A 17718-nucleotide genomic window follows, 5' to 3' on the forward strand; every position below is an offset into this window, starting at 1 on the left:
ATTGAGCTAAAACCAACATGCCTTTGCTAGTGCAACACTTATCTGTCCATAAAAACTAGCAGCTGTGTTGCTTGGGAATTCTAAACAAAAAAGAAAAAATCTGTTTTGAAAGGCTCAGTCTACTATCTTGATTCAAAATAGTGCCCATCCAAGCACAGACAAAAAAAAACCTGCTCCTTGATCTCAGGAACCATAATGTGAAATTTGGTTATGATGTCTTAAGAGGTGTGCAAATGCACAGCGAGCAGGCAAACCACTTTCCAAAATACATAGCAAACTAACTTGAAGAAATGAATATATTCTCTTCTATAGCATGGCAAACATTGGATTATTTCAGAGGAGGATTTGCAGAAGTATCCCCACCTGTTTGTGATATACCAGAAGGCTGCTAATACACCTGAAAGCCAAGTTCCACTGAGAAGCCAGCTGGTCACATACAGAGCAGCAACATAGACTGCCTGAAGGCTAAACAACGTGTAGATGTAAAAATAAACAGGTTCAAAAAAATTCTGTGAAGGGAAAATATAAGAAACCATTAAACAAATAGTACTTGTCTTAACATGAAACCAACAATTCCTACCGGTATCATAAGTACGGTAACATTTGTAAAGTAAGATTGTAATCTTAAGCATACTTATTAGGAAGTAGGTACCATTGAAATGTAGGACCTATATAGGATTCTACTATAAAGCTTCTTTGCACAACAAATAATTTAACTTTAGGGTGGTAGCCAATGCAATCCTGCTCAAAGAAGATCAATTGAATGTGTCTAAATTGGATTTATTAATCTGAATGGGCCTGTTCTGACTAGGACTAGTTATCCATTTCTGTCAGGGTCATAGGCATAGCTGTCAACATTTCCCTTTTCTTGCGAGGAATCCTATTCAGAATAAGGGAATTTCCCTTTAAAAAAGGGAAAAGTTGACAGCTATGGCATAGGCAGTATGCCTTTGAATACCAATTGCTCAGGATCATGAGTGGGAGAGAGCTGCTGTGCTCATGATCAGCTTGCTGGTTTTCTACAGGAATCTGTTTGGCACAGTGAGAACAAGATGCTTTGGCCTGCCCCAGCAGGGCTTTTCTTAGGTTTGGATTTGATATCCTGCTTTATCATTACCCTAAGGAGTCTCAAAGCAGCTAACAATCTCCTTTCCCTTCCTCCCCCACAACAAACACTCTGTGAGGTGAGTGAGGCTGAGAGACTTCAGAGAAGTGTGACTAGCCCAAGGTCACCCAGCAGCTGCATGTGGAGGAGCGGGGAATCGAACCCGGTTCACCAGGTTACAAGTCCACTGCTCTTAACCACTACATCACGCTGGCTGGTCCTTACACACAATTCCTAGAGTAAATCGCATTAAACTTAATGCCGGGTAAAGACGAATTTCCACAAAACTTTTCAACAAGGACCCCACCGTACTGACTTGGGCAAGATGCTCGCGCATTTATCGGGGACTTATAATTAAACACTCACATTCATATGAAAAACCCTATACAGAATGCTGAGAAAGACTTCTTGGTAAACATTCATTCTTTCAAGTATGTTAATTGTCCTCATGGACTCAGTTTTATTGTCAAAAATCAAGCGATGTAAACCTGTAGAAAGAAGAAAATAAAATGAAGGCACACCTGCATTTAAAAGCCATTAAAATGTAGATGTCTTCTGGAAAAGAATTTAAAGTTAGAAACTAGAATACTACTTATTAAATAGACTCTGCTACTGTTAAAGTCATTTGGCTTCTTATAAAGAACTAGATCTGGTTGGTGGGTGATACCAGTCACCTATCACCTGCACATGCTTTGAGAAAGTCTAAGGAAAGTAAGTCAATTTGCATCACTTATTTTTGAGTTAGAATACCCCCTCTTTAGGAGCCACATATGACAGTGTATCCCAAGAAGAAGGTTCTACTGTGTTCAACGGAGCTTACCACTTAAGTGTGTCCAGGAGAAGATTCATGGAAAGTAATCTAATAAATAGTGCTGCTTTTATTGCAAATGGAGTGCTCTGGGGGTCTGAGTCTACTTTTTAGAAATCAATAATATCTGAACCATATAGTTTAAGATGAAAATAATGCTTCCATTGATATAGGTAACACCTAAAATTCTATGCTATCTAGCAACAGCAGACACCTCCAGATATGACAAGCACTTCTGCCACTAACAATTGGTTTGTGTTCCTGGGATTTATATAAAAAGCCGCCGACAAACAGAAGATGGAAGTTGATAATCGAGCATTCTCTTTAAAAACACAGAAGAGTAGTGCTTCTGAGAGCCATTTGTACTTTATCCAGTTCAGAAAATAAAAGTTACAATACCTAGTTGAATGGATGGAGCTTGTAGCATCTGCTTGTAATAAGAGTAATACAGGCCACATTCTGTCCTGAATGAAATCTCCCGCTCTACCTCCTGGAAGGAAACATGCCAGTTAAGATCAATAATAAACTTAAGCTGATGCTTGTCTTACTATCGCTTGCCTCTGCCCTGTTTAATAAAATTAGTGTAACATAGTTTAGATCAGCAACAAAAGCAGTTTATGAGATGGAGGAAAACTGCTCTCTAATCCTCACCTCATTCCTCAGTGCAACAATACCATGCAATAGATCATTATCCTTCCTATGTTAAGCAAAAGGGAACTGAGGTTGGGATTAGTCAAGGACATTTTGATGAGTTGATGGCACACCAGAGATTTAAGTCCAGAGATCTCCAAGGTCCAAATCTACCAGAATACTATGGCTCTAGTCCAAAAAGTAAACTAATAAAGACATGAAAGGCAGCTGAAACCTCCATTTCATTTTAGATAGCCAAAGTATCTGCAAAAATCACAAGGAAAAACTGAAGTAACATGATTTCCTAGAAATTACTTCTGTGTATCAGCCTAGGTCAGCTGCCAAGGATTTTTTTTTTTTTTAACCAACAGACCTACTGTGAGCAGATGTGTTCTTAGACCTGTCACTGGTCAATTTAAAACTCCCAGGGTTGTTGGTTTTTTTTGGTTGTTTTTTAAAAAACCCAAATCTAGGAAGAAATACAGGCTTGAAACTTTGTGAAACTGTCTTCAATGCATTTATATTTTTTTGCAGCTAGCAACTGTCTCATTTTCCAATCACCGATTTTTGTCTTCCCACTTTCTAGCTAAACTGTTTTTATTCCAACAAGCATTTTTATCCTAGTCTGAGGGGTTTTTATGGACTGCTACCCCTTGTTTTTAAGCACTTTTTACCTGTTTCTATTTTATTGGTTTTACTGTTAAATTGCAGTGTTGGCTTCTATGCCTCATTCTGCAGCTTCAAAACTTTGTTCTTAGTCAACCCAATCACTGTTACTGCACTGAAAGGCTGGATTCAAATTTAACTTACAATTAAAGTACAGTCAAATTCTTATTATCCAAAACAATATTAATCCCTAGACAAACCAATGCAGAAAGAGAAAATGACAGGTGGTTTACACCACAACCCTTTTAAATGTTAATTATCTTGTTTTTATTTAACAGAATGTGTATGCCCCTTAATTTTAATTAAAACCCCAAATAAGTTTACAGAGATATAAGGTATACATTAAAATTATCAATAAAAGTCAACAACAATTTTAAAAAATCAGAATATAAATAAAATCAACACTTATGAACTAAAATGACAGATTAAATACATGTCAACTTCACATGACTGGGTATGCTGTGTAGTGTGCTGAAAGATGTGGTTGTAACAGTGGGTGTTCACTAAATTACCGGTACCTGAAATACTGAAAGTTGCAACCTCTGTTTAATCCGTTCACAATGACAGAGTAATATGACTCAAGTTCCTAAGGTAGTCCCACAACTACAGAAAGTATTAAAACTGAAAGCTCTGAAACATTTTGGAATTGATTCTGGAGGGCTGGGCACTGAAAGGGATCTAATTAGCAAGACTGTATCAAACGTGATTAATCTTTAAGCCTGGCACCAGCTGTATTCAACCAAATGCCATACTTTACGAGGTAAACACTACTGCTTTACATCTGTTTCATACGAAGATAACATCTGCTTTCCTCATTCACAACACATTTCCAAATTTAGAGCAATTCATACTTTTTCTAGAGTCTCAGATGTCAATAAAAGTGGCGAGAGCTATCGGCTGAAATTTCAAGGCTAATATTTAGATAATACTACTATACACATTCTATATATATGTAATTTGTTTTTATGAAGTGTTGACTCTATGAGCCCCATGATGCTTTGCTGAAACTCTTGATGCTTATATAGCAATTAAAAGTGAATTCTACATTATTCTAGAGATATCCGATCAGCTGCAAGTACAAAAATATTTGCAGTCATACCCTGCTCCATCATTATTCCCTTTAGGGATTACGGAAGAAAAGGAGGTAAACTACAAAATGCCTACTGAATATTCTATTATCATCTATGGCGGTGACAAGCCAATCCCTTTTATCAATAGGAATAATCTATCTGTGGTATTATGTCTGTGTGATGGATGTTTCACACATGAATTATGTTGATTGCTACTGCACTCATTAAGTAAAGAAGCTGCATGCGCAAACCAGCCCCTGATGTTCCCTCATGCATATGTTTCTATCTCAGCAAAGCCTGAGAAATAGAACTCATCTGTATGAAATAAAATTGGTGGCAATGTGAAAGCCTGGGGAGGGAAACAGGAAATACCCTGCCCCCCAGGGTCAGAAATGGAAAATTTGTAGAAATGTTGGTGGTGGGGGAATCTTATGAAATACTTCTTTCACAAGTATGACTGAAACCATTTGTGGGTCTGTTAAAATATGTTATGTGTGCTTGACCTACCTTTTACCCCTAAACTAGCTCTCAGGGTCAGGAAAATAGTGGTAGTGGGGGTAGGATGGAGGAGATAGCCACTAACCATGGTGGGAGTGTGTGTGTGTGTAGAGTGGGGGGTTAAACTTCCCCTTCCCACACTGTGCTGGAGAGTTGGGGGCTGTGGGTGCAGCAAGGTTTGCAACCAAGCCTAAACTGAATGATGCAGGACTATGTGTAAGAGGGGGGAGGTTTCAAGGCATAGCTGCAAAAGCAGCATATACTGGGACTCTGGTGAAGTGCAGCAGACCAGCAGAGGAGGGGGAGTATACTGTCCCTCCATCCAGCCCCTCCAAAAAAGATCTATTGACTTTTCTCTTCTACCCTCAGGGCAGGTAGTTCTTAAGCAGGAGAAGCCCAAGACATTTTACTGTCTGGAGTGAAGGACTGATGCCCCCTTCCACACTAGGACCAACACTTTAAAACATTTTGCTGCATTATTCAGACACTAGTTCCTGCCTTCATCTCCCACTCCCACCATCATGTTGCTATATGGCAGGAAAGACCGATGAACCCTGTGGAGGGGAGGCACAGCTCAGCTGAAATCTCCAAAAAGTGGACTTAGAATATTTCACCCAACGTCTTCTCTCCTCTCCTCTCTCCTCACTTCTCTTCCCCTCTTCCCCCTTCTGCAGTGGTCTCACTTTCATTGCCGTCGGGGATTTTAGCTGTTTCTAATGCTTTGTTGCTACACAAAAGCTTCGTATAATGCTGATCAGGATAATATGAGGGGCTCTTGTCCCTTGTATCTTTTTATTCTTTTACAATATACTCCAACTAGGAATTCACCTTTTTCAAAAGGCTGAAGAACTGGCAAGGAACTAAACATCTCCCATTACTGCGCACTCTTCTCCCTCTATAAACACAACTCAATCTCACATCAGCACAAATATATGATTCCTGTATTGCAGGGGGTTGAACCTTGGGTCCCTTCCAACTCTACAATTCTTTGGTTCTATGTGGAAGATCAGGATGATCTGTAGCAAGGTATTTTGAACAGAGTCATGTAAAAATATACTTCCAAAATTAATATTCTATTTATCCAGTTACAGGTAGGTAGCCGTGTTGGTCTGCCATAGTCAAAACAAAATAAAAAAATTCCTTCCAGTGGCACCTTAGAGACCAACTAAGTTTGTTCTTGGTATGTGCTCATACCAAGAACAAACTTAGTTGGTCTCTAAAGTGCTACTGGAAGGAAAAAAAAATATTTTTTATTTTGTTTATTCTATTTATGTTCAACACATTCACTTCTATAAAAGGTTCTGGTTTTTCAGTGATCTTTGGAGCCCAATAACCTTGTGGACTGTCTGGAATTCACGCACATGAGAGAATCTTGGAAAGGCAATGGCTTTCCAATCAGAAAACAAAGCTAACAACTGAATCCTGCGCTGCAACAAAATGCCTCTGGGGTCCCACATCAGTGAAGAGTTTGGGAACTAGATCAAACAAAGCTTGATACTGTCTTTCAAAAGAACCAAACGTAATACACTCAAGAAAGTATTTCAACTTTCTTTGTTTGCTTGCTTAATAAAAACCAAAACTGCACCAGAAAAAGAAATAAAAGAATATTGCTTTTAAAAATAAAATCCAATTAATTACGTAGCAAATCTTCTTAAGCATAAAAGTGAAAGCTCAATACAGATAACTGCATTAACGTGACCAAGGTTGCACAGCGTGCCATCAACAAACACAGTTAATACACACAGAACTCTTGGCTGGTTAACCTCAAGCCCATTTGCTCTGATTGGAGTGTTTATTCAGCTTTGATGAATGAAGAAAGCAACGGATTTATATACAACAGCTAGCCATGTACTGAAATTAGACTTTGCTGGAATAGAAATAATGAATTCTGTTGCTGGAAAGCTGGATCATGGCATGGGAAATTGGGTTCAACTCTCAGCTTGACTATACTAAATCATTATTTCCATGCCTCAGTTTCCTATCCAGGACTTTGGGAACAGGACCTAAATGAATTGCACACATTTGTTTTGCCCAAGACTCAAATAAATTCATATTTAGATGTTATAGACTTGCAAGACCCAGAAGAAGCAAAAGGTGTGTTCCTAATAAACCCTCTATCCTGTATAAATCCTTTATTTTCTGTTCATAGAAAAAAATCTGTGTTGATAGCACCAAGTTATTGACTGAAATTTTCATTCTTCTCTTGGCAGATTTTCTATCACATCCAGCCCTGATTTATTTTGCAGGGGCTGACAATAAATTGGAATTGAGTTTTTCCTAATAGAGTCAAAGATAAAATAGGTGCTATTAACATGACATCATTAGATGAAACTACTTTAATGTACCACATGATGAATTCTGCTACTGCAGTGTATGATCCTAACCTGCTGTAGTCAGGATGGAAAATCTACTGGAAACTTGCTTAAGAACCTTGCTTAAGTCCAAGTCACATCTAACACGGTGCCACAATTTTAATATATGCTATAGTGAAATAGTCCATTCCAGTTTCTGTTTTACTGGTGATTTTTCGTGGGAACCCAAGAAAAATAAAAACTTCTGAAGTGGCCCTTCTCTGAAGGGAAATTAAAGCTTTAACCTTCCTCCCTCAATAATGTAAGATCCAATTAAAAAGAACAGTGCATATACAGTTCATGGTTCAATCACCATTCAGTCTGAGCAATCCAGGATGCTGTATTATAAACAAATAAACAAAAACACATCAACATAGCTGCTACTTTCAGCTTGCTATCTGCTTTCTACTATCTCAGTATGTCCTCAAGACACACCTGATAAGAACAGTGATTTATGTGGGAGAGAGTAAAATTATCAACAATGTAGAAAAACGTGATGCTATGGTAGTTGTGGATAGCTTGGCAGAAAAAAGTCTGAAAAGCCACAATGTGAACAATGCCTTAGGAAATCTATCATGCAATCAGAGTCATTCTGTTACCTTGATGTTGGAGAACCATAGATCATTTTCATGTAGTGTAGCAACATAAACAGAAGTGAAGATTCCCAGAGATATGCCAACGATTCCACCAACGATGAGTGAAAGTTTCTTCCACAATTTTCCACCTGCAGAAGATTGTTCTAATAAATATTTCTCTTTTTTTAAAAAAACAAAACAACAAAACAACAACAACAACTCCTCCAATATGTTTCAAATGGATGGTAGTATCCACTCCAGATGTTGGCTACGGTTTATGTATCATAAACAGAGAACAGGTTTCCAAAAAGAAAACTGAGGGAAAACTGATTTCTCTTGGATGGTTCTGGCACTGGAAAATACATGTAAAATGTATTCATTTGATTTATACCCTATCTTTCAAAAGAAACACCCACCCAATGTGGTACAAAATAGAATATAAAACAACAACAAAATCCATACTAAAATGCACTAAATTGACCCAGCTGGTTCTTAAAAGGTTTGCATCAAAAGATGCAGAAAAAGGGGGTCTTTTGCACAAAGAAGGCATTGTGCTAGGGCACTGTGTGAGACAAGTGAACTAAATCCCAAGATGTTCTTCTCACTTATGCAAACTCTTATACAGGCAGAAATGTATTGAACCTATCTATTATAATGCTGTTAAAAAAGAACCAAGGGTTGTTTTATATTCAGTCCTTTTACTCAATGAGTAAATCCCACTGAAATTAGCAAACCTAAATTAAGTCATGTTAATTCCATTCTTTCTACTCAGAACAACCTTAGTGTTGTACAGGGTGAATAAACTTCATTCTCTGCTATGTTAATCAAGATTACACTAGTTTTTCATGGTAGCTCAAATGGACAACATCCAGTTATGTTGCTATGGCAGAAAATATTGCAGTCCTAGTTCAGAATGGAGGTGGAAAGTGAAAGGGAAACAGCACGGAGGAGAAAGTTATTTTTTATTTAATAATTTAAACAGGTAGCAAAGTAAGGAAAAAATAACTGTGGGAAATTGCAACTGAAATAAGACAGCTGAGACAAAACATCTGTGGGTGAATTGAGAAAAGGCTCTGGCTGTGGATGGGGGTGCAAGAGAATGAAGTGGGGATGCTAGGTCACACAACCCTGCAATCTTCTAAGTAAATAGATAGAGAAAACTCCATACTTTGGTATCTCCTTCATAATGGGCAGTTAAGTGAAGATGGTTACTACTGGCTACTGCTGGAAATATAGAAGCAGCTATCTATGCAATTTTTTCTATCCTTCTCTTCCCATTTAAATCTAGGGCATATGCATATTTCTTCTGTAATGAGTGGGCAATGTTTTTCAGAGGGCCATATTCCCTCACAGGCAACCTGGGTGGGGCTAGTGTAAAAAAGCCACATTCATTGCATCTGTAAAGTAGGCTGCATTCCAGCCACACACATGTTGAGATTTCCGCACACACACACACTCCAGGCAGGCAAAGCCAACTGAGGACACAGTGGGGTATTGGCAAGCACTAGATAGATAAAGCATTTTGCTCCTGGGCCTTATTGGGAATCTGTGATGAGATACACATGCAGTGGACTTTGCCCCCAGTTCCAGTCCAGAGGCAACTTAAGGTCCAAAATAGTTTACTGTTGCAGTCGGTAGAACATGAGACTCTCACTCTCAGCGTTGTGGGTTCCAGCCCCATGTTGGGGGGGGGGGAATCTGCATTGCAGGGGGTTGGACCCTTGTGATCCGTTCCAACTCTACAATTCTATGATTCTAACTCTTTAGAAAGCATGTGTGCAGCAGTGCTAATAGCTATTTCTCTTCCATTCACAGGTTCTCTTGATCGAAGTAATTCCCTTTTAAGTGATGTTAATCTGAAGGACAGGAACACTGAAAGGGGCAGAGCTAACTATTTTCTCTCAAGCTTGCTACATCTTCTGCAAAGAACAGTTAATTGCTCTTGTACTCATTATGAAAGCTCTGATCTGCTTTGTGTTATGTCCCTTCCTCGATAATAGAGTTCAGTAAAAAGCTTATAAGCATAAAATAGTCTTGATAATCATCACCTCTCATTCTGAAATTATTTGAAATATCCTTTGTGGCATGCCATCTAATAAATTATGAGCAGGGTGACTTTATTAATCACACCAAAATCTTGTTTTAACTTTAAAGGTTTGGTTATCTAAATTGTGTCTTCTTCTCTAAATGTGCACTTATCAAAGCAGTCCCTGATAATGCTGCACGATTACAGGTGATTTACCTGCTGACAACATAGCAGCAAAACCACAGACAATGTGATGCCAAGGGAAAATACAGCCTAAAACTACATTTAGACAGTTATTCCTCCATGTAGACTATATTGGTTTCGAATCAATTCCTCTTCTCAGATTTCCCAATTACCGGTAATCATGTTATTTGAAACAAAGACCAACCTTCTCTAGTTTTGATATATGGGCAACACAATACCAAACTCTAGAAAACCCATCAAACTCGGTGGAACTAAAAATACTAGAACTGTCACTGACTTACTAGCAGATTAATGAACGTACCCAACAGAACCATTAATTTCTAGTGGTCTACTGAGTAGCAATTATATTTTATGTGCTAACTAGTTAGGGTTTGTGATAAGCTTACTTGAACTTTATTTGCAAATAAAAAAATATTTGCATGAAATATTTTGTAGGCAAAAAGTAAGAAATCAAAACATAGCTCCCTAAATATACCGGTAACTGCATCCTGGAAATACATGAAGTCAAAGATAGCTTTAAATACCAGTAGAGAATGAATTTGGGTGAATCCTAACAATGGCTAAACTCAGCCATGTAATTCAATTGGAATAATAACCATTCTTGGTTTCCCCATTTTTCTTTCTACTTACGCATACAGTTATAGCTTAAGTACATAGCACAAGGATAACTGTGACCTACCAGCTAGAGTTTTTCCATTAAGTTTCCAGTTCTTCTCGTGGAATACACTCTCTTCTGGAACTTCTGTGGCTTTTATTCCCTTTCTCTGTCTAACAGCTGTCATGATGTCAGTAATATTCACACATTATACTTTGCGCTGGTTCCTAAATATACATACATAAAGTAATATGGAAGCAATTAAACATTTAACACTCTATCATTACTAACACCCTTAAAATGTATGCAAAAATATATGGCTATATATTTCACAGATAGCAGGAAATCATCATTTAAATTACCGTCTTGCTATTTTTTGCAAAATATCGAAGAATAAATAATCATATTGTTTCAACTTGTCAAAAATAAATTAGCAAAATAAATATTTTATTATCAAATTTACAGAACCATTTGAGATAACTTGCAAATAACAGTGCAAAGGACACAGAGTAAAACATAGCTCATTTAATTTATTCCCCATTGGAATAGTTTAAGAGTATCATTCAAAAATATGAATGCTTGCAAATTCCCTAATATATTAGGGGGCTCCTGATGTGCCTGTCTCTGTAGCAGATTAAAAAAATTAAAGGCATTTTTTAAGCTCATGGAAATGCAAGTGGTACATTTTGCGACTTCCATGTGAGCAGCTCCAATGTAAATCAGATGAGCACAAGGAGTCCCATCTTCCCTCAGACTGAAGTTGGGTCAGTCATTTTCCCTCAGCCTAATTTAAGTTACAGGGTGGTTGTTGGGCCGCCAGACTGTGGAAGTAGAAGAATCACATTTGCTACCCTGAGCTCCATGGAGGATATTAGTGGAATAAAAAAATTGATATAAGGATATATATATATTTCCATCTCTTCACAGTAAAAATAGTGTGCAGAGGACCACAGATTTATTGTGGCAGAAACTTTAATGGACTGGAGTCTACTTCATTTGACACAACAAGGCTACAATCCTAGTCATCAGGGGCAGGAAACATTTGTGCCTCCAGATGATGCTGAACTACATCTCCTATCAATCCCAGCCAGCATCTTAATAGTCAAGGCTGATGGGAGCTGTAATCCAACAACCTCTGGAGAGGCAAAGGTTCCTCCTGGAGAGGCAAAGGTTCATCAGCCCTGCTATACATGCTTACCTGGGAGTAAATCCTATTGAGTTGTGGGGTGGGCCAGTGGTGGAGCATTCAGAAGATCCCTGGTTCAATCTGCAGCATCTCCAGGTACAGCCAAGAGAGACTCTTGTCTGAAATCCTGGAGAGCCACTGCCAGTCAGTGTACACAATACTGAATTAGATGGACCAACATTATGACTCAGAGTAAGGCAGCATGTCCTTTCTAGTTTTGTCAGAAAGGAAACACACACACACACACACACACACACTGAATACATGTGTGTTTGTTAGCTTGGGTGATCAAATAAACATGACCACCAGACCAAGTCATGGGGAAAGGAGTGTATGAAAATACGGCTATTATCGAATTTTCAAAAAAAAATGGGTCAACTCTAAAATTCATTACAGGAATTATACAGACATGTATGGGAACAAGGCCTGTTGAACTCAATGTGACCTGCATGCGAAGCAGATGCTCTTCCATTGACCCCAAAGACATACAGCGGTACCTTGACTTACAAACGCTTCGGGTTACAAACCTCGGGTTGAGAACTTTGCCTCAGGATGAAAACGGAAATCGTGCACCAACGGTGCGGTGGCAGCGGGAGGCCCCATTAACGAAAGCGCGCCTCAGGTTAAGAACAGTTTCGGGTTAAGAACAGACCTCTGGAACTAATTAAGTATGTGACCCGAGGTACCACTGCGTGCAGTCTACACTGACTAACAGCAGCTCCCGGGGGGGGGGGTGTTCACGTATCTCTCCCAGGCTTACCTGGAGATGCCACAGGTTGAACCTGGGACCTTAGGAAGGTCAGAGGCTGCCTTATACAGATCAATAACACATCTGCTTCAGTGCTATCTACCCCGGCTGGCAGCATCTCTCCAGGATTCTGGGGAGGAACTGAACCTGGGCCTTTCTGTATGCCAAGCAGATGCTTCTCCCCTGAGCTGGGGTGGTGGGACCCCATACCCACCCCCCTCTTGCAAACCAATATCGCCATGCACAGACAGGTGGCATGCTGAAAAGTGTCCGCAGTGCATTCTTTCCCCCAAACCCTCCATAAAAACAGGCACACGTGTCTGTTTTGACTGTCTGGGGAGCTTCCATCTCCTATTCCTATTTATTTCGATACCCGTCTCCCCCGTCCCCGTTGGCATGGGCTCCAGGCGGCTTGCAGACAAAACAGAAAGAGCTCAAAGCATAGAGGCGGGGGGGGGGGGGAGAGAAGAGAAGGAGGAAAACCGTTTTAAAAACACAATTAAACACCGACAGAATTAGAACAATGTATACAGGCGTCGTTCCTCTTCTCCCCCGTCCTCCCGCCTTAGGAGGGGCTGAGATTTGTGCCAAGAAACGACGTCCTTCGGAGGAAGGGGGAGAAGCGGGGAAGGAGGGAGAAGCCTCCTCAGGGTGCGCTGGATGGGCCAGGCACGAGGAGCTGGGGGGGGGGCGTTGCGGGGCGGCCTAGGCCTCCTCCTCCTCGTCGTCCCCTCAGCCGCCAGCACGGCCTCGTCCTTTTCTATTTTTTGGCCTCGCTCTCCGGGGCCAAGCGTCTCCCCGCTAGCCCTGAGGGGACCCCTTTCCCCCATCCCCACCCGAAGCCCCTTACCTACTCGGAGGAGGGGGGCAGGCAGGCGGTGACGGCCCCGGTGTGTCACGGAGGGAGGAATGGAGCCGCCGCCGCCGCTTCAGCCTCCCTCAGGGACGAAGGCGGGAGAGGGAAAGGGAGGCGGGAGGCGATGGCGGAGCGAGGCGCCTCCCGCTTGGTGGGGGGGGGAGAGGGGCACTTTGAGGCGGGGAGGTGTGTGGGCACGAAAGAGGGAGATGGGGAGATGGGGGGTTGTGGGGGGGAGTTTCTAGGGGGAGGGGTTTCCCGACGCCCCCTCCCTTCTGTCCCTCATGATTTGTATTTAAAACCCACCTTTTCCTCCAAGGAGCTCAAGGTAGCGAACACACACTCCCCCCCCCTCCTCCTCTTGATTTGATCTTCACAACAATCCTGTGAGGTAGGTTGGGCGGAGAGAGGCTGTGGCCATAAAGGGCACGTGTCGTTTAGCTCAGTTGGTAGAGAGCACCTGCTTTGCGTGCAGAAGGTCCCGGGACCGGTTCAGTGCCCCCTGGCATCTCCGGGTGGGGTTTTGGGGGGAGGGCTGGGAAGAGACCCCGCTGCCTGAAACCTTGAAGAGCTGTTGCCTGTCAGTGTAGACAGCACTGAGCTAGGTGGACCATTGGTCGGACTCCGTATAAGGGAGCTTCCTGTGTTCCTGTATGTCTTTGGAGAAAGGCCATAGCTCAGGTGGTAGAGCATCTGCTTTGCATGCAGAAGGTGCCAGGTTCGATCTCTGGCATCCCCAGGTAGGGCTGGGGAGAGAGAGATCCCCTTCTGAAACCCCGGAGAGTTGCTGCCACTCAGGAAACTCAGTCTACACTATGTCCCCTAAAGGGCTGTAGCTCAGTGGTTGAGATTTGCATGTAGAAGATCCCAGGTTCAGTCCCCAAGGTATCTCCAAGTAGGGCTGGAAGAGACCCTCCTTCTGAAATTCAGAGTGGGATGATGGAAATTTCAGCCTAACAACATCTGGAGGGCACCACATGTGCTACCTCTGCACCAAGATGGAAGCTAAATGAATTTCTGGTTTCACTCTGGATCATTTTGGAGACACTTCCAATAGTTGCAGCTCAGTCCTATGCAGCTCAGAGTAACCAAATGAAACTTTTAACACATGACATGATAAAAATCTGTAATTTTATCAGGACAAGTTACTTGTTGTTTACTGTTGTAACAATTGTTTTCTCAAAATTTATCTTCTGTACCATGAAAATAAATAAAAACAGTTTAAAAAAGGGAAAGAAAAGTCTGCAGGAATAAACAGGTTATTTTTCTGCCACTTTCATTTCAGAGGACGCCTTTCCCACTTTGATTAAATCTATCAGTTCATCCTTTGCTGATGCAGTGCAGTCTCCACTGCCATCATTCTGGTTACCAGATTTTTTTCAATGAATCCCGGGACACTTTTCAACTTCCTACTAAATAGATGGATTTTGTCAGGGGACTGATTTGTAAATCTGGGGACTGTCCCCGGGAAACGGGGATGTCTGTTAAACCATATGTTAGACCACAAGGATTTACTGGCATTCCCCTCAGTTTTTAATAATTAAAACTATGTTGCTAGATGCCCATCTCCTTAGCTGACAACTCCACCACCTGTAATTTTCAAGGTCTGGTAATAAGAGGGGGATAACCATATAAGCCACCTTAAGCTTTAGGGACAAAAATGTGGAATATAAATGCTGTAAATGAATACATATTAAGGGCCTTCCATGCCCCCACATCACCATTTGTCTCCAGGGCTCCAGTAGGCAGTCTAATGGAGGACAAACAGCTGTTTTCTTCATGCCCCCATTTTATTTCCTAGGGTTGTGATTCCCAAACTTTTTCTGCCACGGACCACTTGAAAACTGCTGAGGGGCTAGTGTGTCACTTAATGTTTCTGCCTCTTGTAGCAACTGTAATGCACTCTGCTAGATGCTATTTTTACTTTCATTTTTATTGCTTCTTTTAATTCCTATATATTGTTGGTTTATTGTATTACAATTTGGATTCTATAGAATTCAGATTTCAGTACAATAAAATGAAATGTAAGGAATAAAAAAATAAAATAAAAATTAAGTATCGGTATGAACATTTAATGCAATGGATGTGCTGTCTCCCATCTTCAACCACAAAACCACAGACACACCACAAGCCACCTGAATGGACCAGTTTGGGAACACCTGGCAAAATAAAAATATTGAATGAAAACCAAATGTTGTACGGGATAGGTCTTTGGTCTGATCCAGCAGGGGAGTTCTTAAAGGAGAGAAATGAGCCACACTCATCTAGCAAAGTTCCTCACACCTAATACTCTGCTTGGGCAAGTATGATTCACGAAAATGTTCAAACCTTTGTGACTTGGTATTGTGGGACTACTAGAGCAGAATTAGGCCCACGAATATAGTGCAGAACTTCATTGCTAGATATGCTTTAACATTTATTTATATTCTTTACTTACTGGTTTTCTAATACTCTTTTTCTTCAGGGATTAAGTTGGTGGCTACCAGAGGATTATCTCAAAGAGGCTTCCTGGCTCTGGAATTTGCTCTCCAAGGAGATTAGACCAGCTCTGTCATGAATAGCTTTGGGGTGCCAAGCCAAACTTGTTCCATTCACTCAAGTTCTTTTTAATTAAAAAAATAGTAATTCACTTCAACCATATTTCATGATTTTTAACTGCTTGTTTTTGTTTGTAGTGATTTTAATTGAAATTATAAGCCACCTTGAAGATAGGATATTCTTTCCCCCCCAAATTAAACAGAATTGCATCATGTTTCTGCCAAATGTTCAATTTGTGAGAGCTTGTGGCATAGAACACGGAAACGGTGTTCAGAAGATCCGTCTCCCTTTGTCTTCTTACTCTCCGTGACCAATCAAGTTTGTCTCAGGAGACTGCCTTACACAAGAAAGTCCCAAATAAGTGGTAAGGTATGCACAGACAATAGTAATATGTTTTACAGATATTGCAAAGCTCTGACACATGTAGCAACTGAGGATTTTAACAAGTCAGCTGAAGAATCCCCATACATGACAACTATAATTCAGCTCATAGTCAACTTTTACATGCCTATCATACATGAAAGCAAAGTGCTAAATTAGGCTCACTAGAAAAACAGGAAACGTATCCCTTTCTCAATTTACAGCTCACAGCTGAGCACAGCTCATTGAACACAGAGCATCCTCAGTAAGCCTCCTGCTCTCCCTTTGTTGTCCCAGGCAGGCAACACAAACAGGTGGTTTAATTAAGCCTCAAAGGCATCACCATCCATGGTCAGTATATGGCTTGGGAGGAATGCAGGTGATACAAAACAGCATTTATATAGCGCTTTGGTGTTCAAGAGTCTTTCTTTGGAACCACCCGCTAAAGTAGGTCACCCCATATTGGGGGCAGGGCGGGGGCTTAGGGTAACCTAGATAAGCAATTCAGGAAACTTAGGGAGTTCAAGCGCTGTTTTGAATTGTGGATTCACTGATTCATAGCTCAGGTATTTATTCAATACTCCACACTGGCTCTTTTAGCATGTTTAGGTATATGTGTGCATTTTTAAACAAAGAGAAAGGCTATATTTACAAGCTAACTTTTTTGTGTTCAGTAAAGCATATGCAATCGAGAGCACAATATTGATGTGTTTAACAAAGGAGTTTATTACCAAAATACAATTAGTCAATACATGACAAAACTTCTGTAAAGCAAAATAAATTATTCTAACAATGTACAGTATTTCAGAAGGTAGTCAAAGTTGTACTACAAAGTTTGCTTCCGTAGTTTCCAAACGAGACAAACCTAGAGAGAACTTAAGGCATGCAGCTTAATGTGCGGGAAAGTATCTTATAAAGTAACTCATCCTGTCAGTCAGATAATGCAAGATCTACAGTCTTTTACATGTCAGTTTTCTAAAAGTTTTATACTTTGGCTATAAAAAACAGTGCCATAGTATTACAATTCCTTTTTCTTAAAAAAATATATGTACCCATGCCCATGAATATCAAATGCACATTTCTATTAAATATATTTTAACATTACTTTGAGCACCAACTGTACATTTTCATTTTAAATGATTAAATAAGTGCTTTAAAAATGCAGCAACTAGCTGAATGCCACAATGTTTTTTCAAGCTAAGAACAGGGAATACAGCCTCTATTGGTGAAGCTGTTGAAGCCACAGTTAATTGGAAGCAGGCTCCATTGATTCCAACACCATGTTTCCAAATAAGTTGCTTATGCTACAGTCAAAGGGCTAGTTAAGGAAAATAAAATATGGTCAGATTATGGGGATGGGAAACAAGAAAATCATCCCACCCATGCCGTCTACTAATCTTACCTCTACGCCCACCAAAATGCCCATCAGTTGGATACGTGCCAAAGCACATGAAGGCCCAAACCACACAGGTAAACATTTCATAGTAAGATCATAATCTGGA

At 40.5% G+C, this 17718-nt stretch overlaps 1 protein-coding gene across 3 annotated transcripts in view; it reads right to left on the reverse strand.

Moving 5' to 3' along the window:
* The window catches only part of DPY19L3 (dpy-19 like C-mannosyltransferase 3), a 37204-nt gene extending 23740 nt beyond the window's left edge, over positions 1–13464 (reverse strand). For 2 of the 3 annotated variants that reach the window (XM_033156669.1, XM_033156667.1), the window contains exons 1-6: positions 13313–13464; positions 10613–10755; positions 7728–7852; positions 2313–2403; positions 1472–1593; positions 364–509 (exon numbers count right to left, since the gene is read on the reverse strand). In XM_033156669.1, the coding sequence (XP_033012560.1) occupies positions 364–509; positions 1472–1593; positions 2313–2403; positions 7728–7852; positions 10613–10715 (587 nt within the window). In that variant the 5' untranslated portion in view covers positions 10716–10755; positions 13313–13464. The remainder of the gene's footprint in view (positions 1–363; positions 510–1471; positions 1594–2312; positions 2404–7727; positions 7853–10612; positions 10756–13312) is intronic. The other variant, XM_033156668.1, reaches the window with a different exon arrangement.
* Positions 13465–17718: the final 4254 nt, after the last annotated feature.

The sequence above is a fragment of the Lacerta agilis genome, chromosome 8, assembly GCF_009819535.1.
Source record: "Lacerta agilis isolate rLacAgi1 chromosome 8, rLacAgi1.pri, whole genome shotgun sequence".
NCBI classification, from domain to species: domain Eukaryota; kingdom Metazoa; phylum Chordata; class Lepidosauria; order Squamata; family Lacertidae; genus Lacerta; species Lacerta agilis.